Genomic DNA, 18058 nt, shown 5'->3' on the forward strand with positions numbered 1-18058 from the left:
AATTAATTTCACTTTTGGTCCCACGACTTTTGATGTTCAAACAAATAAAGCGAAGGTGCTTTGAGAAACTGAGCTCATTATACTTTATATATAATTAAGAATGAAATTAATTGGGTTGTCTAGCCATATTTATTATTCAAGATTATTTTTAATACAAAAATTTAAATATTAAGATTTAAATTAGAATTAATTTCACTTTTGGTCCCACGACTTTTGATGTTCTATCACTTTTGGTGCACAACTTTAAAATTTTTTAATTTTGGTGCCTAACTTTGTTATTTTTATCAATTTTGGTCCTTTTGGCCAAATTAACAGCGAAGTGTTGCTGGATTTTATATTTTAGGGGTAAAATTGTCATCCCAAGGAAACATCTTCAATATCTAAACAAAATCACTGTAAAATCATATCTATAGGTGTTTGATCGATGAGAATAATGGGGAAGACGGGCAGGAACCAGACAGATCTATGGGATTTATAGTTTCGACCATTGGCAAACTCTTCTTTTCCTCTTAATATGATTTTTCTTTTGTTTAAATATTGAAGATCTTTTCATAGAATGACGATTTTGCCCCTAAAATATAAAATTCAAAAATATTTTACCGTCAATTTGGCTGGAAGGACCAAAACTGAAAAAAATAACAAAGTTAGGCACCAAAATTGAAAAAATTTAAAGTTGTGCACCAAAAGTGATAAGAACTCAAAAGTCGTGGGACCAAAAGTGAAATTAATTCTTTAAATTATAAGTAACTTAAGTTTCAATTTGCTAACTGAACTCAACACATAAATGAGATGAACAAAGTATATATATTATTGTTTGCAAAAAAAAAAAAAAAAAGAAGTATATATATTATATGTATTGTTTTAAATATATATGTTGTTGGGTTTTGGCCCAAGGTTCTTGTAATTATAACATTTAAATGATTGAGATTATAAGAGAAACATAAGATAATAAATAATGAAGTAATGTTTATACCATGGATGATGGATATGGTTTTTGTTGCAAGATGGAGGATTGATACATACTCATTTTTAGCACATTTTAAATTTATCTTTAGTGTATTACATTTTTATTTTGGCTGGCAAGTTGCAATACAATAAAAATGAACATTGATACAAATATACTGATTCTAATAAAAATGAAACATATAATACAATAAAAAATGCAAAGCCTATATCGCAATATGGATTGCATAATGCATGATATAATTTGGCATAACGAGGGAGAATTCCTCATCTCCAAATGACAAGTTTGCAATATGTTAGTTTACAATGGTATTATCGCTCTATAATGGGTGACCCACTTTCTTTAATCATTTAATGACTTATTTATATCCGGGGTGGGCCTTGTCCCTCTCCTTAGGGCAATGAGGACCTTGTATCAGTTTATGGCGACATCCCATACTCCACATTATGTTTGGACTGTTATTAAATATATGAGCTTGTTATTGAGGGGTGTTGTTATTCCTTCATTGGGCTATGCATCAACTTGCCTATGCTTGTCCCCTAACGTCCAATAAATACGTCTTCGGTATCTTGTAATTACCACTAACTGTGTTACTCTTATACTTATATATCCCAACATAGGGGTGTCAAAGTGGGCCGAAGCCCGCGGGTTAGCCCGCACCCGCCCCCGCCCCCGCGATGGGGCGAGTTAAGGCCGCAAGAAATTAGGCTCGCGAAAATGCGGGCCTAACGGGCATAGCCGGCGGAGGGCCAGAGCCCGCGCGTATTGCAGGCCCATATTTAAAAATAAATAAATAAATTATATATATATATATATATATATATATATATATATATATATAAAACCATATATATAATATCTTAATTCTTAGGCAATGTGTAGATCTGACTATCTAAGAGTACGCAGAAGGGGAGAAATCCAATAATTCAATAATCCTTCGCTAATTCTTAATTCAATAATTCCTAGAGTACATAGTTCTCCGGTTCTCCCGTCTCCATCCGCCTCCAACTCTATCAAACAATTACTAAAACTAAATCATCAATTCACACATATTTATGAATTACTAAATTGCCTCCAAGTCCAGCAAATATACATATTTATATGTATTATACACAGACAGGAACTATAGAGGGAAAATATGAAGCCGAGAGAGAAATAGAGTGTGCTGTTGAACCCTAGCTTTGATCACCCTTCTACAGTTCGCTCAACGCACGGTATCGATCTGGGAGATTTGGGCGATGTTTATGGAAGTTTCCGGTGCATTGAGGTGTATCATACACCGTGAGGATGCAAAATAACGACCAATAAATAGTGTCATATTTCAAGCAGTTTTAACATGTTTATATACTATTTAATGTTTTTTTTTTTTAAATTTAAGTGATGGCCCGCGAACCAGCTCGCGAGACCCGCAAGCCCGCGTGGGGCGGGCTTGAACTGTATAGTTCCAAGCTCGCGAGCTTCGCTGCCCAACCGCAAAAGCCCGTCAAGTAAAAAGCCGACGGTGGAGCGGGCCTAATGAGGCAGGTTGGCCCGTATTGACACCCCTACCCAACCAACATATGGATTGATGTATTAGTCATACAAAATACAATAACAATTATAATAATTTATTATAGGAGCGAATTAATTAAAGTCAATAATAAGTATATACAAAATACAAAATATAATAAGAAGGGTGATCTGTGATTATGTAGTATAAGTAATGTTGCACCTATAATTAATAATGTTTGAAGGAAAGAAATTAGATTAAATTAAAAATCACAAATAAGAGAGAGAGAGAGAGAGTTTTAGAGGAAAAGAAAGGGCAAAACAGCTCTCATTCTCTCTCCCTACGCTGTTGTGTGTATCTATTTCATATATACAAAAAACATATACATACACATCAACGGAAAAGAGCATTACATTTGAGAATCGATTCGATCGCAGCGTCATCACAACAAACACTGATTGATTCTTCAACAACACCAGGTGTTGGCGAGGAAGGATTTCATATTTACTGATTTTCAGGGGTAATCATAGAGAAACACGTATATACAGATATATATACATACACGATCAAGTGGTTTGTTCGATCAGGAATTGCGATTGCGACGAACCTGGGAGGGTTCAGAGCAATCCCTTCCTCGGATTTGGTGGGTTTTTTCTGAGTGAATTGGTGGTTCAGACGCGGATTCTTTCGATTTTGAGTGATATGTTGGACTTTAGGATAGGCGGTGGCAAATTAGGGTTAGGGTTTTGGGTTGCTTAGGTTAGACACAGGGTTTGTGGGTTGGGAAGTGTGCCTGAGGAGGATATGGAACCAAAATATGAGCTTGAGGAAGGCGAGGCGCGCTATCACGGGCTTGATGATGCTGATGATACAAGCATTGACCCTGATATAGCACTCTCTTACCTTGTAAGAGTCCTCTTCAACCCTTGCTCTAGTGTCTTCGTGTTAAGATTAAGAATTTGGATTGTATTAATGTGATTAATTAAACTGAATAAATGTCAATTACTGTTTTGGTGAAACAAGGGAAAAATACGGATTGAACTCCCAACTGGCAGGATTGATTGATTGATTTCACCACTTAAGTGTTTGCATGGAGAGCTTAAATTGATTGTAATTTGAAACAGAAATCAACTTTTCAAACTAACTGATCATATTAAAGCTGATGCTGGAGAGAAGGCCTATTAATTTGATTCTGATTGTATGTATTTGGCTTGTATGTGAGCTGCACATCTGGAGGATATAACCTGCTGCTAGCAGTCTGATTGACAAGGATTTGACTGTTGCAATTTGCAAATTTGTTACACTACTTTGCTTTTAACTTTTACAGCAATCATGAGCTATGTCTTGATTGCTACTCCTTATTTGCAGTCTTGGAACTGCTGGATTTGAATGTATACTGGTTTCTTATGTTTTATGACAGTTTGCTGTCTTGCTCTTGATTTTATGAACGAGAAGATTGTATAACATTTTTTTTTTTTTCATTCTTTTCCCATTATTTTATTCTAAAGGATGAGAAGGTACAAAGTGTTTTGGGCCATTTTCAGAAAGATTTTGAAGGAGGAGTTACTGCTGAAAATTTGGGTAATTGGGCCTGTAACTGAACTTGTTCGTTAACCTCTTGCCTTGGGAATCAAAATGATGTTATTGAGTCCTTTTTCTTTTTTGGCAGGAGCAAAATTTGGTGGGTATGGCTCATTTCTTCCCACCCATCAGCGTTCTCCTTCAGTATTGTCTCAGCCTAAATCTCCACCAAGATTTCATAGCCACAACATGCCAGGGTCTCCTAAGCATTTGATCACAGAGGTATACATACGGATTTTTAATTACTGTTCAGAATAGAAATGTTCAGTCACAATACTAATAAAAAAATGTTTTTATTTACTTGCAATATTCTGTTGGTTTGGTACAGAGTGCCCCTCAGAATTCTCTGGGTCTTCCCAATGCACCTTTGTCTCAGAAAAATGGAGTGGCTGTTTCTGGCAATTCACATTCATTACTTGCTTTGAGGGGTGCACCAGGGGATGGCTCAGTGAGAAAAGAGTCACGCTTGCCATCAGCCCAAGTTGCTGAAAAGTGCCTTGCAAAAGATGAACCTTACTTGAATAAGTCAGTCACTTCAACTGATCAGAGAACACTAAAAGTTCGGATCAAAGTACATCCACACAAGACAACACAGAAAAATGCTGCAATATACAGTGGTCTTGGGCTTACTTCTCCTTCATCAATGGAAAGTAGTCCTGTGGAAAGTGGTGAAATGTCACCTGATTCTCAAGAAGCTTGTGATGAATCTCCTGGCCGCATTCTTCAGGTGAGCCCACATATGTTTTACATAATTCTACTCCTGTTCTGGACAAGGTGATTATCCAATCTGGTGTTTTGCTGATTTCCTGTACCTGTATTCTTGTTTCCCCCTTTAAACAGGTGATGACATCTTTCCCAGTTGCTGGGGGTCTTCTGCTTTCACCTCTTCATGATCATTTACTCGCCTTGTCAAGAAATGGAAGTAACTTGGGATGTGGTAAGCTTGTTGCTGCTCGAAAGAATGGGCACAACAATTCATCCATTTCTACTGATGCTTCAACTTCCAGTTTGGGGAATGTCAATGAGCTGAAAGGGAAGAAAGTAAATTCTATTTCCCAGAGTGAAAACTTTGTGGAACCAAAGAATAGGGGTAAAATTGAGAATGGGCATGATATTGCCTCCTGTTTGAGGAAAAAGTTAGGAAGTGAGACCTTGGAAAACAAACAGTATCTCTCTACTGACTTGAATGCTAAAGATTTATCTGATTTAGGATGTGATACTGGTGGATCACTTAAAGGTGCTAGCTTTGCATCCAAAGCTGTTAGAGAGTCTGATGAGGCCATGTCATCAAAGAAAAGGGAGCTTACAAGTGGTAAGATGAAAGATATATCCCTGAACGGTGACTTGATTAATGATGAGTCCGTTGCATTGATTACTGGCCAAGGTGGTGGTAACTTTGATAATCGAGATTCAAAAAGCAACTCAATGGAGAAAATTGGGGAACACCAGGTAAGAGGTTTTCATAAGGATAATAAGGAACGCGGCGGGAGTAAGGAAGACAGAATTCGAATTCTTACTTCTGTTACAGCCAATTCTGATATTTCTGAGGGTAGAAAAGACTCAAAAGGGGCTGCTGAGAAGTTAAAAGAAGTAAATGTGAAGGCTACAAGTCATCAACAAGATAAATTGAAGATACTAGACACAAAGAAGAAGACATCTGAAGGGAAAAAGAAGTCAGTGGGTAGTCAACTTTCTGGAAAGTCTGCTTCTAAGCTGTCAGATAAAAGTGCTGGTTCTTCTGCTGTTATAAAGAACAAAAAGAATTCTGGGAAGGATGTACTAGAAAGGACCTCTGGTCATAAGTTAAAGGAGTCTAAGCTGGATGCACATAGAGAACTGCAAGCAAGTTCTGATAAATCAAGGCTGAAATCTGCTCATACAAAAATTGACAACCAGTTGATATCTGGGAAAATTATGAAGGAGACTTCAATGTATGGAATACCTTCCACTAGGGAACCTATACTGCATACAGAAGAGGCACCACCAGCTCCTTTTCTTATTGAGGAGGACTGGGTCCAATGTGACAAATGCCAAAAGTGGCGTCTTCTACCACAGGGTATGAAACCTGATCATTTGCCCTCAACTTGGCTATGCAGCATGCTAAACTGGCTGTAAGTTTCCTGCCTTACCCCCCTCCCCCCCTCTTTCTCTTTCTCCCGCCTCGTATGCAATGCACATCATAAATGGATTGTTGGTAAAGCTGGTGTTAATTACATATTCTTTCAATGTTTTAGGCCTGGAATGAACAGCTGTGACTTCAGTGAGGATGAAACAACTGGAGCTCTTAATGCTTTATATGTTCCTCTCCCTGAGAATCCAAATAACCTTCAAACTTATGCTGGTAAAATTGAAGGTGGAGTAAATCCAGCCAATGCTTGTGACTTGAGTGGGAATAGGAAAAATGCCAGTTACACGGCCAATCTAGGAAGGAAAAAACATAAAGTGAAGAGAAGTAAAAATGATGAATTACTTGCTGCAACAAACTTTACGAAGAGCATCCAGGGAGAAATGGTGAAAGGTAGAACTTTGGTAAATGTGAACCAGGCTCCATCGGGATCAATTTCAATGCGCAAATTCAATGACAAGGATTTTAGTGAACAGGGGGAACCTGTAGTTATTGGTATGGTATTAGTGTCATGGCTGATTTTTCATACTGTTTGCATTGGCTCATAGATTTAATGTGTCTTATGATTTCTTTGCAGGTGATGAAAAGTCTAGAAAGAAAATAAAAAGAGAGCCCAACTTATCGGACTATAAGGATGTGAAGAAGATAAAAGCTGATAGTGAGCTAGCTTCTGGTGTGGACCTTGGTATGCTGGCCTCAACTAATGGTTTGCCTACTAAGGTAGCTATGAAAGAGAAACACAAGAAAAATGGGTATTTGAAGGAAACAAAGTCTAATGTGGGGATTGGGTTACGGGTCTCTGTGAAAAAGCAGGACCACATGCATGATTCTCTGGATAATGGGTCATTAGATATAAAAGCGTGTAACGAAAGGGAACTATCTACAAAGAAAAGAAAATTTAAGGACAGTGATTATTTGGAGACATTGCAAAGTAATGTGGCTCCTCTTGGAGTTAGCAAGGTGTCCATCAAGGATGAGAGCAGTGATGGTGGATTCAAGAAACATAAGAAATCCAAGATCTCTCAGACTGAAGCAAATGAGTCCAGTACAAGTAAGAGTGAGCAAAAACCAAAGGCAAGAGCTGCAGTGACCAGAATTATCCTGCCAAGTAATAGGAATAGTCAATCTAGTAGTATTGTTAAAGATCAGCAGGTTAAGAAGTATAAAGTTAAGATGAAGCCTCAACTAACACTTGATGATATTGATTCATTGAGAAAGGACTTGGGTTGTGAAGAATTGTCAACAGCAGCCACTTCAAGCTCCTCTAAAGTTTCTGATTCCCGTAAAAGAAGAGCTAATTACCAAGTGAAAGGCTCTCCTGTGGAGTCAGTTTCCTCATCTCCAATGAGGACATACAACTTGAATAGTCTTTCACCCACTAGAAAGGGTGGTTTTGAGAAAGATGATGCTAAGTGCAGTGATTTTGGATTGGCAGGAAGCCCAAAAAAGTCTATGAATGGCAATATCAATTTATTGAGCAATGGATCTGGGCAATCAAGAAAGGGCAACAGTTCCTTTCATGCTGAGGCTTTTGATAGTTCATTGATACATCTTCGAGATAGTGATGCCAGAGACAGGTTTGATACAGATGCTAAGCTTTCTTCTGATGTTGGAAATGGCCATTTAGGTAATAGTGATGCTGTTTTGTTTGAGGAACATATGCATGCTGCAAGTTCCATTGGTAGGAAGGATAGGATGAACAAGAAACTTTTAATGTTACACCATCAGAAAACTGTGAAAAATTCTCCATTACAATCCAAGGAAAAAGATAAAGATTTTGGTGTTGGCATCCAAACAGATGGAGAGAAGGTCTCTGATCCTCCAAGTGATAATATAGGCTTGAAACCAACTAGGAGTCTAAAGGAAGATATGAAGGTTAACAATAACCATCTTGAGTCTGGTACTAAATTTGTTCGAAATAGTAAGAATCATGGCAATTTGGATACTGCAAAACCAGGTGATGGTAGAAGAGATAACCAATTAAAATGTGAAGATGATTGGTCAAATATGAAATTTGGTGCTTCATGTAACATGGATGGGAAGGCTCCCACAGAGCAAAGGTCAATTCTGGAGTTTGAAGCTGAAACTGCTATGAGGGAACAGTCAACTCAAGTGGGGTCAAAGGAGGAAAGGTCAGAAGTTGACCTGTCTCGAGGAGATAAACAAGCCACCTTTGGTGGTGCTAGCAGACCTCCATCACTCCATAAAGGAGCTTCTGTGGATGCTTCTGTTGCTGGTAATTCATCTAAAATGTCAAAAGCTCCTGGTCCTGTTTGCCAGAATGGCACCAACAACAGCACAGGCCATCCTATTCCTGATCGCAGTATGATTAAGAGCCTGGATGCTCCAAACCTTTCCAAAAGGGATTCCTCCAATCAGAATGCTTCTAATGTCTTGAGAGAAGCTGAAGAACTCAGAGATTATGCTGACCGTCTCAAGGTTCTTTAAATTGCCCCTTATAAGTCTTTTCAGCTTTTGCCTGCAGTTAGAACCTGGTTGCTGATCTAGTTGTCATTTCTACTATAGCTCGGTTTTCCTACTTCCATCATCTTTGAGAGCTTATAGAAAGATGCTCTAATTTGCATTCAAGTTTTTACTGATCAAATAATGTCTTATGCAGAGCACTGGATTTGATTTTGAATATAATGAGGCATATTTCCAAGCTGCCTTGAAGTTTCTTCACGGTGCTTCCCTCTTAGAAACCTGCAGTGGTGAAAGTGGTAAATATGGCGAGGCAAATCAGATTCAAATCTATACTAATACGGCAAAGCTTTGCGAGTAAGTGCAACTTTCATGGTCAGTAGGTAATGATCTCAGTGTACAAACATACTTTAAAGACAAATTAAGGAAGAATTCATTGCGCTCTTTTTGGGCAAACTGTAAAATTTTGTAGCTCTATGCTCAACCATTTCCTAATTTTTAACTACTTCAGAGGCTGTGATCTTTGCTGGAACTAGTTCTTGCAGAGATCTCTGTTTCAGTGGAAAAATTCTTTTAGCTGATAAGCAGCCGTAAATTAACACGAACAACTCACAGAAATATGCGCCCCTACATGGTCATACATTAGTCATTAACTCTCCTTTGCATAAATGATGCTGTCATGTAATCGTGATAAATATTTCCTAATCCCTTGATGTGCTGCTACAGAATATTGTTCTTGGAAAAATAGCTGCCTTTTCTATTTTTTGATAATGTGAAAATTATTGTCCCACCTATTAAAAAAATGCATTCCTATTTTAAACCTTCAAACAGGATGCAGCCAAGTACATACATCTAGAGTCCTGAACAAACCAAAAACTTCTACCCTTCACAAATTGTGGGGTCATGAAAGTATAAATTTAATCCTCAAAATGGATTTCTAGACATCCTAGTGATTTTTTTTTTGAAGTCGAGTAATTTCGTTTGAAAATTATGTTATGATAGTCTGATCACTGATGTGATCCTTGAATTTTTCATTTATTAGTTTAGTTTATTTTTACTTTTACTACTTGTTCTTTTGGTTTTGTAATGGACTTTAATAAATCTGCAGAACTTGTGCAAATGAATATCAGAAACGCCAAGAAATGGCCACTGCTGCTTTGGCCTATAAATGCATGGAAGTTGCATACATGAGGGTAGTATATTGCAAAAATATGAGTGCAAGTAGAGTTTGGCATGATTTGCAGGCTAGTCTGCAAATGCCCATTCCCCTGCAAGGTAATTACCATTGTCATGTGATCTTTGGACCTCATGATTTTCTTATTATTTTTTAAATCTTTTTTGCTTAGTTATCGAATTAGTAATTCAATAGCTTTATTATATTTATTTCAACACCTTTTTAAATTATAAATTATATTCTTAATTACTCCATCATTCATTAAATCCATCTGGTTGCTTCATATTGTGAGGAGGGACATTTTGATTGATCTTGCCTTTCCTCTGTTATTCATAGGTCTAGTTTTACTTCTTCGGAGAACACCTAAACAAATATTTATTTGTGGACGGGATTTTGTTTTTGGATATTTCAAGGTTTTTTTAGGGTGCTGGGGTTCCAACTGCCAACATCAGAGAGGATATCAAACACTTCAATACACAGTATTTCATAGAACCACTATATTCCTGTCTGCACTAATACTTGAGACTTGGTTATTATTTTTGTCTCGATCTAGCATTTCCTTTGAGGGAAAAGCTAGATTCCTGCTTTTCTTTTGTGACATAGTTCCTACTGTATTTTCTCATATATGGATGTGCAACTCCATCTATAGATTCATCTCTATGAAGTTTGCTGGCACTTAGTGTTTCTCCTTGGTAACACGATCCGTTTTAAAATATCATGGGTAACATACTAACATGCTGTTGTTGACTCCAATTTCGTGCTATTTGTTCAGGTGAATCTCCTTCATCTTCTGCATCTGATGTTGATAACACAAACCATCAAGCAATGATAGACAGGACTGCTTTATCTAAACCGAATGGTTCTCAACCTGGAACTCATGTTATTGCTCCTCGAAACCGTCCAAGTTTTGTTAAATTGCTCGACTTTGTAAGTTTTATCATAGTGAAACTGTACTAGTCTCCAATCATATTTCAATGCTTTGCTTTGTTGTATTGATGACACAATTTATCTAAACCTTTTAATTTCATATTCATTGAAGCTAAAATGAGTCTAAAGATGGGAATCAAGGGGAATTTCACATGTAAACTTTATATACCTGGTAATTTCTGGATGAAAGGAAGTAAAGAGTGAGTGGGTAAGGTCCGTATGGAAGGTGGGGATGGTAGCTTGCAGAAACATTTTGGCATTCACTAATTGAGTGATGGTCTTTTATGCTTGTATTAGTAAGGTTTCAATATCGGAATGTTTTGACTCATATAACCTAGCTTCTGCCAGTATGATGCTTTATTAATGTAAAATTTACAATGCAATAAGTATTTTGACTATTTTGCAGGCCAAGGATGTTAATGCTGCAATGGAGGCATCCAGAAGAGCTCAAAATGCATTTGGAGCTGCTAATATAATCTTGGAAGAGGCTCAAAATTTGGAGGCTATCTCATCTGTTAAGCAGGTGATTGACTTCAGCTTCCAGGATGTAGAAGAGCTTACACGTTTGGTACGACTTGCAATTGAGGCCATCAGCCGGCAAAGTATCGGTGGCAATAGATAAGACAACTGTGTATATAGTCTACTCCTTGGACAAGCAAGCCTTTTTATGCAGGATGGAAGCATGGACCTGCATATTGCAGTTGGTGGAGAGGCATGGAATTAAGTGCTTGTTATCTTTATGTACATGTGTACAAAGTGGGATTGGTTTCCATTTTCCTGATTCTTTTGAATATTCGGCTTTTTTTATTCCCCTATGATAAGAGCATAGTTTGCTCAACCTGAGAATTATGGGTTGGGGGGAGGGAGATGTATAATTTATGCTTGTTCAAGGACAAGATGCAGAGTTAATGTAAGATGCAATTTTGAAACTAGTTTTGTTTTTGTTAGGATTTGAGGAACATAGGATTATAGAGACCTAGAAGATTTAGCCATTTAGGTGACATGTCGAGATCATAATTTTGATGTAGTTCAAGTGATCCATTCTTGCCAAGGACTCGAATGTTTGAGGCCATATACATTCTCAAAATTTTTTAATTGATCAGAAATCCCAGTTTTGGATAAGATTTTGGTGATTTTGATTCTACAAGGTCTAAATTCTATATTGTCCGTAAGTATAGTGTACTGGAGATAATCCCCTTCATGCAACAATTTTCAGTTTGCAGATAATTTATCAAGGGATGTTGGTGTTCAGGTATGTAATCCAGTGTATATTTTAGGTTTTGCAATGAGGGATAAATATCACGTTGCACTTGAAATTCTGTATGCCTATCTTGTGTTGAAAATTTGTGCTTTTAATATACTTCTATGCAGGCTTAGTATTGTGTCTTATTTTGTTGTTCAACAAGTTTATGACTTCAAGGTGATTTTTGCTGGTAAGAAGTATCACGAGGAACAAATTGCTGCCATACTGCAAGTAATTTAGTTTGGCGTTGTGTTTATGAGGTTCTCCAAATTTGAGAATTGCACACCTTCACAGACCCATCTTGTTTTTTGGCAGGAAATAGCAAAATGACACATGAGTTTAGCAACTTGGTATTTGACCTTTTCCTAACAGGTAAAGCTTCTAACCGAATGCTATATTTGTTTGCACCAATAAATGTTTGCTAGCCTGCCTCCAAAGTGTTGACTTTCCCTTTATTATTTATTAATTTATTTACTTATTTTTTAAAAATCATTCCCACTAGATCTTTTCTCTTGTGCTGACCTTGTTAATCCAACTCAGACCTTTTAATAGTTTTAGATTATATATATGGTGGTGTATTGTTTTCGTATGTTTTAAACAATTCCACAAGGTCTCACATAGTAGTAGTATTTACATCTAAGGTATTTCATTTAGCTCATGACATCCTCTTGTGTGTTGGTAATATTGGTTTCTTGAACAGTGGCAACAACTGTAAGGTGCCTTTGTTTATTTGGTTTGCTCATTATGCTTTTTGGTTGTTTGTTATTATTATTATTATTGTTATTATTATTCTCTCAATATATACTTCAAATGTCAATGACTACTTTTTCCTGTGAAACGATGCTGCAGTTACAGGTCTACCATTGAATACTTAGTTTTAATCCAATTTTTCTTTCTTGCATAGTTGGCTTGTTTAGGTTCAAATTTGACACTATCAAAACTTACGAAATCACAACCTCCCACCTTTTGGCTGATTCCTCAGTGCGAGATCTTTGCAACACGTTCTTCCATTTTGGTATTTTAGTTGATGCACACTGCACTTTACATATAAGTTAAGTTAACATGTGAACACTTGTGTTTAATCCAATGTTTCCTTCTTGCATGGTGCTTGCTTTGTTTAGGTTCTGCATTGACTCAATGAAACCCTACAAAAACACGACCTCCCACCTTGCCTTGGCTGATAAAAACGAGGTATGCAAGTGTATTTGCCAAGAGCAAGATCTTTGGGATGCTTGCTTCCATTTTCATATTTCAGCCGATGCCAGAACTGCCCCCACTACAATATGAAGAATCCAATGAAGTGAAATTTTTGTTCAATTTCCCCATAATATTACTCCAATAATCCAATTTCTGCTGTGGAGCTTTGCTGTGTTTGGTTTAAGCATATTTTATTTTTAGGCTTTGGACTTGTGATTTTCCAGGGTAGTTTAGAATGGAAGAGCTAGCTAGGGTACATTTTAGCTGTACGTTATAATGTATGTACTTAAAAATCGTTTCATGTGGAACAGGTGACTTCAAACATGTATATTCAATTTTGCATCATTTATCTAATGGAAGTTTGTAGCCTATGGAAGGGAACATTATATTCCTGTCCTGTATGTAATCCTTTGTGCAATATTCTTATCCTATCCTATCCTATATATAATAAAGCCATATGGTCTTGTGAAAATTAAATGGTGATAATCAACATTTAATTTTCACAAGACCATAATAATATTATTATTGTGAAAATTAAATGGTGATAACCAACATTTAATTTTCACAAGACCATAATAATATTGTTAATTATAATAACAATAATAATAATAATTGCAATAATAATAATGATAATAATTTCCACTGACAGTTTCTAATATATATATATATATATATATATATATATATATATATATATATATAAATAATAAAGTTCAAATGTGGCGGGGTCTTCCCGTGCGGCGGTGCGGCGGAATTTCAGAATACACCAACAGTGTTAACAATATGTATCAACAGTGTAAGAAAAACACACCACAATGAAATGCAATAAAACATCACAAAATACACAACAGACTCAAAAAAATACACCATATAACTCACCACCCCCAATGGTGTATTTTCGAATAGTGTATAGTGTTTTTACTCACACCTAATGGTGTGTGTTTGGTGATGCGGGGCTCTGTTTACTCTGGTTTTTGTGGTGTATTTTCCTAACGTTGATGGTGCATATTTGTTGAACTATTGGTGTTGCCGCACCGCCGCACCGTAAGACATTGCTGCACCTGAACTCGCCTATATATATATATATATATATATATATATATATATATTTATTTATTTATATTTCAATTTCTACTGGCAAATGATTGTGTGAACGATGGTCCACATAATTGTATGGATCATGAATATCAAATACATTTTTAATATATTAAAAATACATTATTTTTATATTGAAAGTACCTTACATACATATATAATGTACCCTTAGTATATTTAAAATATACTTTTTATTGCAGGCAACCCCAAAGTTCATAAGTTTGAAATTAATATATGGCATAGCTAGGCGGCCTAATATTTAAGATTGTTGATGTGCATATTGAGGACTACGGAGACAAAGATGCGTTATTCGTGGATTCATCGGATACTATCCAACAACACTTTCCAACTTAATTGACGTGAAGTAGGCTTAGTAACATTAAGATTATATTCTCGAATTATTAGTTCTCATCTTTTATTGATTACACACTTAATTCGATAGTATTTGGAAGAAAAAATCAATGTTCGAACTAAAATTGTGATTTTGGTCTTTAAAGGTCAATTGTATGTTGCTACATCTAGAGTTAGAAATCTCAAAGGTCTAAAAATTTTGATCCGTGGTGACTCTAAAATTGTAATTCAATTACTATTGTAGTTTACTAAATTCTTAAAAATTTGTAATATTAAATACTATATACTAAATTTTTAATATAGTTTAAGATTTGTAGTAATCACCCACATTAAATATTATTTTAATTGTAAATATATTTATGTTCATAATTTTATCATAGGAATTCACACATAATAATTATTAAATAACAAAAATTTTATATATGAATAAACCTCATATAGGGTGTATTTTTATAACATATTTTCCGTGCATCGCACGGGACAAATACTAGTATCATTATATACTAGAAAAATTCATACACTTGAGTGTTCATCCCAAATTGTAGACTTGGAGTGTAAAATATTTGTATGCTACTCGATCTAGTATTATATTTTGGGAAATTCAAGTGTCTTGTGACATTAATGTTTTAACAATATTTTTGTATATATTTAGTAATTGTTATAAAACCACTATTTATGGACATTTATATTTGTAATGGAATGTAACAGATGTAACAGTTATATACATTTATTGTATTTATTACATTGAGTCCTTTATAATATATAAAGAGCTTGATAATGTCAGTTCATGTTTAAAGACTGAGACTTTTTGAAATAAAAAGCTTGTGAAAGCTATAACTATTATCTCGACTTGAAGATCGAGTTTTTCTTTGAAGATTTTTTTATATATACACCAGTCAGCCTACATCTAAAACTGCTTTTTCACATGTCTATATGCATATAAGTGTCATGTTTTTTTCAAACTAAAGGTTGCCTAATAATCTCTTGAAGCAGATAAGGAACCTTTTTGGACTCGAAGTCCCTTACTTCATTATCGTTGGAGCACCATTATAGAACCAAAAGTTCTATAATCGCAACATATTTGCGATGAAATTGCTAGCAAAATCTAGTGCTCCCCCCTACAAATGAAGTACTTGAATAATGATTAACATATCCTCCGGTATCTTCGAGATACAAAGACGTGACATTTATGTAAGAAACCATGATACGGTTTTAATAGGCTACTTGGGTACTAGCTGTTTTGTTTGATCCCCGCAATGCCAAGTCCAAACTGGTTATACAATGAATTTCTCTAAATGTTCAAAATGAGGACAATAACACTTGTGTTGCACAAATGTTATATGAGCTCTAGAAGAGCCATAAGATTATTGTACACTACTCTAGTGACAATCCAGAAGATTTGTCCAATCCATCCCTTCAAATTTTGAAATATATGTAGAACTTGAAGATTGTTATCTTCAGGGAGAGACGGGAAGTACATTTACTCGAATCAATCCGGAAGATTGAACGTAAAATCCTAAAGATTAAGTCATAAAAGACTAACGGTTGTGCATTATTTGCAACACATAAATGCATAAATATCATGTACTCTTTTCCTCACTAGTTTTCTCCCATTGGGTTTTCTAGTGTGGTTTTTAATGAGGCATGAGTATGATATTAATGATGTAAATGGGAAAATATTGCAAAATAAGTGCTTAAATGGACAAACCCCCGAATCCTGAAGATTATGCAGTTTGCGCCCTGAAGGCTTATGGTTGTACTCTTTTTCCCTTAACTAAGTTTTTCCCACATGGTTTTCTTAAGCTAAGGTTTTTAATGAGGCGACCAAATACAATATATGTTTTTACATATATCATGTACTCTTTTCTTCAACTAAGTTTTTCCCACGTGGTTTTCCTAGTGAAGTTTTTAATGAGGCATGAATATATATTTTATTGTACTCTTTTCTTGTCTAGGTTTTTCCCACAGGGTTTTCCTAGCAAGTTTTTAACGAGGTATGATTATGGCAAAATAATGTCCAAGGGGGAGTGTTATAAAACCACTATTTATGGACATTTATATTTGTAACGGAATGTAACAGATGTAACAGTTATATACATTTATTGTATTTATTACATTGAGTCCTTTATATTCTATACTCTTGTAACTAAAGATTGAGGCTAATGAGAATACAGCATTCATCTCACATATATCTCTACTCATTTCCTTTGCTTTTGTTCTTCACGCGTTCACCAAACTCAAGGAGGCTAAGGCCAACTAATCTGCAATACAACAGTAATGTTGTACTATAATTGTAAATTGTAAATAAAATAATGAAGGAATCTTTAATTAAGGTGTTGATTTGCATTAGCGTTGTGAGTTATACTTATTTGTTTGTTCCAAAGTGCGCTGCTATAAGATACCGGACTACTAGTGTCGATTGAGACTTTATTTAAAATGTGTGTTTTTTTAATGGAGAAATATATATATATATATATATATATATATATATATATATATATATATATATATATATAGGGATGCACTCAGGTGCGAATAACTGCCCAGGAAGGAATATGTGAACGAATCAGCGCGCGATACGTGTTCAGATCTAATAGCTTTAAAAAAACACGGTGGCATTTTCGTAATCTAATAGCTTTAAAAAACGCGGTGGTATTTTCGTAAATAATTGAACATCGAAGTGCAAGTAAAATCACTTACGTGTGCACCTACTTTCACCTAAGTGCATGTAATTTTGCCTTGTTAGCATTCACTTTCCGCAAACATTTATGCACCTGGGTGTGCTTATAACTATAGGTGCAACTATTTATAACTATAGGTGCAACTACTTTCACCTATAAGTGCATGTAATTTTGCATTGTTAACATTCATTGATCTGAGTTCAGCGTGTAGTAATACCCTTAAAAATCACCTGCAAACATTTATGCACCTAGGTACAACTACTTATAACTATGTGTGCAACTACTTAGAACTATAGGTGCACTTAGTATTTGATGCTCAGTGTAAATTTTTACTTGCACCTATAATACATTTTACATGCACTTGTAATACATTTTACTTGCACTTCGATGTTTAATTATTTACGAAAATGCCACCGTACTTTAAAAAAAAAATCAGTGTTTCTCATCCATTAGATCTGGACACGTAGACAGACAAAATCTATTCCTATTTCGCTTCTGGGCGAAGCATTCGCACCTGAGTGCGATTATATATATATATATATATATATATATAAAAGATGAATAATTAGAATAATGTGTGACAGGGAGATGATGACAAACATCACTAGAAATGGTTTACAAAATGGGAACATGAAAATGTAAGTGAGGATGGCCCCCCTTAGGCTTAGCTTCCTTCAATTCAATTCCCCTCCTAAAACCTAGCTAGCTTCTAATCTCTACTCCACTACTACTACATGATGACTACATTCTCCATCATATATATATATATATATATATATATATATATAATATCGCCGCCAATCATTTTGT

At 35.6% G+C, this 18058-nt stretch overlaps 1 protein-coding gene across 6 annotated transcripts; it reads left to right on the forward strand.

Moving 5' to 3' along the window:
- Positions 1 to 2741: 2741 nt before the first annotated feature.
- Positions 2742 to 13470, forward strand: LOC109170105. Of its 6 annotated transcripts, none has more exons than XR_002052353.1 (13): positions 2743 to 3359; positions 3962 to 4034; positions 4123 to 4256; positions 4363 to 4761; positions 4875 to 6145; positions 6269 to 6654; positions 6737 to 8598; positions 8780 to 8937; positions 9689 to 9855; positions 10527 to 10681; positions 11088 to 12155; positions 12240 to 12296; positions 12829 to 13470. XR_002052353.1 is itself a non-coding variant. In XM_019319066.1 (11 exons), the coding sequence occupies exons 1-11, from the start codon at positions 3258 to 3260 to the stop codon at positions 11301 to 11303; spliced, it is 4923 nt and encodes a 1640-aa protein (XP_019174611.1). In that variant the 5' UTR covers positions 2743 to 3257; the 3' UTR covers positions 11304 to 12156. The 6 variants fall into 6 exon arrangements, 1 of the variants encoding a protein (XP_019174611.1); XR_002052354.1 differs by having other exon boundaries at positions 13046 to 13470; XR_002052355.1 differs by lacking the exons at positions 12240 to 12296; positions 12829 to 13470 and adding an exon at positions 10794 to 10977 and having other exon boundaries at positions 2742 to 3359; positions 11088 to 11168.
- Positions 13471 to 18058: the final 4588 nt, after the last annotated feature.

This window comes from Ipomoea nil, unplaced genomic scaffold (assembly GCF_001879475.1).
Source record: "Ipomoea nil cultivar Tokyo-kokei standard unplaced genomic scaffold, Asagao_1.1 scaffold3321, whole genome shotgun sequence".
Taxonomy (NCBI): domain Eukaryota; kingdom Viridiplantae; phylum Streptophyta; class Magnoliopsida; order Solanales; family Convolvulaceae; genus Ipomoea; species Ipomoea nil.

Bases quoted from the DNA above. Each gene is read 5' to 3' on its own strand.
- LOC109170105 (XM_019319066.1), top strand. From the start codon at position 3,258: ATGGAACCAAAATATGAGCTTGAGGAAGGCGAGGCGCGCTATCACGGG. The intron at 4,762-4,874 runs GTGAGCCCACAT...CCCTTTAAACAG, and splicing joins CTCCTGGCCGCATTCTTCAG to GTGATGACATCTTTCCCAGT. The intron at 9,856-10,526 runs GTAATTACCATT...CTATTTGTTCAG, and splicing joins AATGCCCATTCCCCTGCAAG to GTGAATCTCCTTCATCTTCT.